The following is a 6,000-nucleotide window of genomic DNA, read 5'->3' on the forward strand; positions in this document are numbered from 1 at the left end:
CCCATTTTGGGTTCATACAGCTCGGTGACATGACGGCGTTTGGTTTTCCTACGTATCTGGGACTTCCACAACATGTACAAAGCCACAATAGTGGTTATTTCAGCCATGGTTGATGAAACATTGTTAGTATCTACATGAGGTAAGCCTCCCCGTTCTTCTCCGGCACATCTAGCACGAGTGATGCGAATGAACACAAGTGATCCCAGCGATTAAACTCACGCGAGTCCTCGTGAACGCAGCATTACACTCGTCTTATTGCGACGTCATCTTGTCTTTGTCCTAACTGTTGAAAGTTCTTCTTGATTACAGTGGTGTTATTGTTACATATTGATATTATATCCACCAGTATACAACCCCTCCAGACCCTCATTCATTTTTTCTGTAACCCTACAGCAAAGTACACAGACTACAAGACCAGCTGGCCCCCAGAGCCCATCGGACACAAGTCCTGGAAAGCTAACCGCGGCAGCAGCCAGAGCCAGATGTCCCAGCTGTCCCGCCCTCCTCCAGGACTAGCTAGTCAAAAGCAGCCATCGCCTTCCCCTTGGTCTGGAGGAGCCCCTCGATTGGCTGGCCGGGGCTGGGGCGGTGGCTCCAGCACCACTGGTAATGCCCCGACGCATTTTTCACGCTGTTTTGGTTACAATGTTGTCCCTTTTTCCTCATCTAGGGCACAGCGCTTGATGAAATATTCATCAGATTTAAATGTACACAGGAGATAAAATGACTGCTCTGATTGCCGAGCTAGAACACGGTGCTCTTTTGAACTTAAGAGTCATTTATATTTGATTTGGAAGAGAAGCCGAGCCTCGGTGGAAGCAGCAGGGAAAGTCATTCATCATTTATTACATCTGTGAAGCCGAGGGGAAGAACAGAGTGTGATTGTGTTTATAGGGAATGTGGAAAACTCTCTCACATTTTTTTTTCTTCTTCTGTTTGCTCTCTCTCTGCAGCCTCGAGCTGGAGTGACGGCAGCTCTCGGGAAAGCTGCTGGTTGGTGCTCAGCAACCTCACGCCACAGGTAAACACAGACACATTGTACAAAAACAACTACTGTGGGGGGAAAACAGAGTACTTGTTTTGTTTTAATGTTTTTTGTAAAGATCATGCATGCACAAAAAAAGTAATTCCACATGGAAACTCTGAATTTCATACCTCAACGCATCACACTATTTAAGTTCACCGTCGTCTATCTGGTATGTTCCTGCAGATTGATGGCTCTACTCTGAGGACCATCTGCATGCAGCACGGCCCTCTGCTGACCTTTCACCTTGGCCTGACCCAGGGCACCGCTCTGATTCGCTACGGCTCCAAACAGGAGGCAGCCAAGGCCCAGAGCGCACTCCACATGTAAGTTTGTTGTTTTGATAACATCTTAATAATATCACTCTCATATCTGTATGATAAATATGTAACTAAAACCAGAAGAATTCAAACATATCTCATTTGTTTAATCTGTAGCAAAGAAACAAGATGTTCATTATTGAGCTATAGAGGTACTGGTGGATTTAGTTACCTTTTGGACAGAGCCAGGCTAGCTGTTTCCTCCTATTTCCAGTCTTTATGCTAAGCTAACCATCTGCTGATGTAGTTTCAATAATTATATAAAGATATAAGAATGGTATTGATCTTCTCATCTAACTTTTAAAGTACACTGACTTGTGGGAGGCACTGTAATTAAAGTTGAAGTAAATTTCAAGTTGTTAACTGCTACAACAGTTTGTGGGTATGGTATGAAGCTTCTTGTTACCGTTAAACCTCAATCAATTCACCATTACTACTAATACGTAACTATTGAAGGGCGGGTCCTTTATTATTATTATTATTTTTAGGTTTTTATATCATTGTGTAGCTTCCCAATGTTGTCCCTCATGTATTCATATTCAAACATTCAAATTTTGGTCAAAGTAGTATGTACGTTATGCTATTTTCCCAGCAAGCTCTTCTAAAAACAATTTCCCACATGACCTGACGTAGGTTTCTGCATGATGACGCTGCTACATGTACAGTTTATATACATCCTTATAGTCAGTGTATTAAAGTTACATACAGTAACAGTTAGATGGCGGTCGGCATGCTCCCAGTTTGGAGAAGCAGACAGGAGTACCAGCATGGAGGCTAAGCAATGTACTGCTGTGGACGCAACGTTAGTTCAGATCTGAAAGTCACATAATAACGCAAACAACCTAACCGATCGATGCAGCGGTAGACCAGCGACTCCTGTGTTCTGTGAGGTCAAATTACTGTTTTTGTCAATGGAGTCTGGTCTGTTGGCTTTGACGACAGCAATATAACGGCTTCCCCGTCGGAACACTTAAACTGATATAAAAAGAAATTTATTTAGGTGGCTAAAATGTGTTTTTCTGCTGCACCCATCCACAGACGCTTTATCTCACAATCAGACAGCCCTTTCCTACGGACAACTGAAGCCGTTATAGCGCTGTCTTCAAAGCCACCAGACTCAATTCACAAAAGCAGTCATTTTAATTTTAGTATACATATAACTCCAAACTTAGCACAGCTAATTTTGACTCAGCTAGCGTTTGCATTATTCATAACCTTATTGATTAGCTGACTTTGGTAATCTACGTCACTGCTTTTTTTGCTACGTCTGAGTGGGCGTTTCCATTTGAAAACAATTTAACAGAACGCAGATGGGAACACAATTTAAATCTATTTGTTCTATTAAAAATAGAATCAAATAAATGCAATCATTTGTATCACATAACAATTTTACAGTATCATTTCTTGTAAAACCCAGTGTAAATCGCTCATTGTAGTTCTTTTTTTGTTTTTTTACTTTATAAACATTTTTAAAACCCATTCACTATTAAAGAGTGACTGACGGACTTTCTGTTTGTGTCAGGTGTGTTCTGGGTAACACCACCATCTTGGCGGAGTTTGTGAGCGAGGAGGATGTGGCTCGCTACATTGCACATTCCCAGGCCGGAGGAGCAGGGAGCGGAGGAACCACACCCGGCTCTGCAGGCTCCGGGCCTACCGCCTCCTCCGCAGCGGGGGCCAACGGTAACGGAGGAAGCTGCGATAGATCCGGAGCCGGAGGCAGCAGCGGCGGAGGAGGAGGAGGAGGAGTAGAAGGAGGCTCCGTGGCTGGAGGAGCAGGAAACGGAGGAGCCGGGCCCCCCAGCTCCGGGTGGCAGAGTCTGGACAGCACAGGCAGCTCATCGGACCAGTCCGCCACCCAGGGGCCCGGGCTGGGCATCTTCGCCCAGTGGAGCAGCAACGGGACCGGGGTGGGCGGAGGGGCCGGGGGCGTGGAGGCCGGAAGGCAGGGTCTGTGGGGAGGGATGGGCGGGGCGGGGTACTCCAGCAGTAGCCTATGGGGTTCCCCGGCACTCGACGACCGTCACCAGATGGGCAGCCCCGCCTCACTGCTGCCAGGGGACCTGCTGGGCGGGGGGGCTGACTCCATCTAAGGGGCCGACTGACAAACACACACATTTTACACCCAAGTTGTAATACACATGTCACGCTCTGTATTTATTTACACATAGAGATGACATGAATTACCCAACACTCATACTACACACAGGCTACATGCAGTACATGCACACATTATATCCACACATCAAAAACCGCTTAACTTTAAATGAAGACAACAGTAAAACTTGAACCGGGGGAAAAAAGGTGAAATCCATTAAACTCTTTAGGACTCAACTGGATAGCTCTTTGTCTTTTTACTCCAAAATCCCACCATCTGCATTCAGAGACCCGATCGCTCAGGCATGCACTGTAGACAGGCTCAGCCAGAGTCGTACACGTCAACAAGTTTAGCTATTGCTGTTTTTAGTGTGCCACGATTTCTTTTTCTTTTTTTGTATAACTATTTAATGGTCGAATCTCAAAAATTCTGACTTGCAGACTGAGCCCTCGTAGACCTGGCTGGCGTACTTCTAAGTTCTCATGTTCGGAAAGCTTGAGAGTGGGGGAAGGATATCTGGAGTTTGTAGAAAATTGTGGATGGCGCCACACTACTGAGTCAAATGGACGATCAGCAACCTTTTTGAGATCTGGAAAAGGAGAGCGTTTTTAGTAGGTACCTACCAACACCTCTACCTTGGTGGAAATATGCCATCAACATGGGACCCAGGGTAAAAAAAAAAAAAAAAAAATCTAAACAGAAACAACATTAGCCAAACTTGCACTATATGCCTCTGGGTTTGTTGTTGAAACATCCTCCACAAATCCCTCCATTTTTTTGAAACAGAGCTACAACACAACAACTACACAGGACGACTAAATGTTACAACAGCAGTGGCCTTGGCTAACAACCAGCGGCCGCCCGCCCGCCATGTCAGCAGCCTTCACACCATCAGTTACACACTGCTCTTATATTTGACAAGCAAAATTGTATCTCCTTGTTGATGTACGTCAGTTGTTTATCATTTTTTTTTCTGTTTTAAAAGAAAAAAAGAAATGTGTGAAACTTTGTGGAAATTCAGAGATGTCCTTTTTTTTTTTTTTTTTTGCCCTTCAAAACACTGACCTCGCTATTGTATTTTTTCTTACTCGAGAAATCAAGTTGGTTATTATATATTGTCATGATGTTAATGATGATCACTTATTTACTCGCTGTACAAGGTGCCCTCCTGCCTGCCTGTGTGTGCATGAAAGGAGTGATGACAGTATGACCGAATGGAGGAGGATGTGATGAAGATAATAATGATATCGGGAGTGTCTGTGTTATTGCTACAATGTTGAATGTTTTTTTTTTTTCTTTCTTGTCCATGAGATTCATGAGATGTGTGTGTGTGTGTGTGTGCGTGTGTGTGTGCTTGCTTTTGAACACTTATCTGCTCCAGTCAGGGAAGTGAATAGATGTTAATCTGACAGCTTACATTTTGAGAGAAAGGGTGCGTTTGTGGATGCGTGTACATGTTTGCGTGCTCGACTGTCTGGATATTGTAATAGCTAAAAAGTTCAAAAACATTGGCACTATTGCATTACGTCTCTTAAGTTGTGTTTTTTGTTTTTTTTTAGCAGCATTTTGTTCCTGTTTGTGTTTTTTTTTTCTGCCAAATGCAATAAGAGAATATTTAGTTTTTAAGACGAAGCAACCAACTGAAGGCATTTTCTATTAAGATGCCAAAATCCTACCATACCAAGCTGAGCTGGAACAGTGTTTTACAGACACGTTAAAGACATTACCTGTTATGTTTTACTGTTTGTTTTGTTTTTGTTATTATGTATCAATTTAAATTAAGTCAGTCTTTATTATCACTCCTGTTCGGGATGTTTTCATTTATTTCAGATGTTACAAAAAAAAGGAGAGGAAATTAATTTAAAGCAGAAAAGAACAAGATAATAAAGGTTGAATTGAAGTCTGTAGTGGTTTGTTGTTTGATCTGTGCGGCGAGTCGTTGTCGGGCACATTTTCCCCCTTGCTGTTTCACGTTAAATGCCAACCATCTTATTAATTCACGTGTTATTCCTGTGCCATGGGACTGTGAAGTCAATAGGACTGTCTGCCAATGCATCATTGTTCAATACATAGTGAATGGAGCAGTGACTTGGTTGACTAAAGTGAATTATTTGCACCCAAATAAAGAGATTAAAAATCTCTTGCCTTGAAACAGTTAATCTCTTTAGCAGTGCTGGAAAAGTTCATGTTGGGGTGAACGCTGCATAAATTCTGGAGCAGTCCCGGATTCTTTTGATCCCATCTCCATCCCACTGTCATGTTTTATTCTGTTTTTAACTTTTGCATTTTTAAAGTTTTAATGAAGTAATTATAATGCATCACAGAAGATCTCAAGTTAAGGTATCCCCTCTGATTTACATCTTAAGAAAAGAGTAATTGACCTGGGTTTAGAGAGGATTTTCAGCCCCATCAACTGTGATACAAGCCCATAACCTTAGCCAACCACAGTCAGGCTGGTGGAACACACATTTCTGTTGAAAGGCTCATTTTGCGGTTTCTCTGGGAATCGTTCATTATTCTGAATGAATAAAAATGTCCATATAAAAATAAAGTCCAAG

General features: G+C 42.8%; 1 protein-coding gene across 1 annotated transcript in view; it reads left to right on the plus strand.

Moving 5' to 3' along the window:
- Nucleotides 1-5,342, plus strand: part of tnrc6b (trinucleotide repeat containing adaptor 6B) — a 27,349-nt gene extending 22,007 nt beyond the window's left edge. Inside the window, exons 19-22 of the mRNA XM_037754337.1 lie at nt 394-606; nt 954-1,021; nt 1,211-1,350; nt 2,867-5,342. Coding sequence (XP_037610265.1) covers nt 394-606; nt 954-1,021; nt 1,211-1,350; nt 2,867-3,437 — 992 coding nt within the window. The 3' untranslated portion in view covers nt 3,438-5,342. The remainder of the gene's footprint in view (nt 1-393; nt 607-953; nt 1,022-1,210; nt 1,351-2,866) is intronic.
- Nucleotides 5,343-6,000: the final 658 nt, after the last annotated feature.

Source organism: Sebastes umbrosus, chromosome 20 (genome assembly GCF_015220745.1).
Source record: "Sebastes umbrosus isolate fSebUmb1 chromosome 20, fSebUmb1.pri, whole genome shotgun sequence".
NCBI classification, from domain to species: Eukaryota; Metazoa; Chordata; class Actinopteri; order Perciformes; family Sebastidae; genus Sebastes; species Sebastes umbrosus.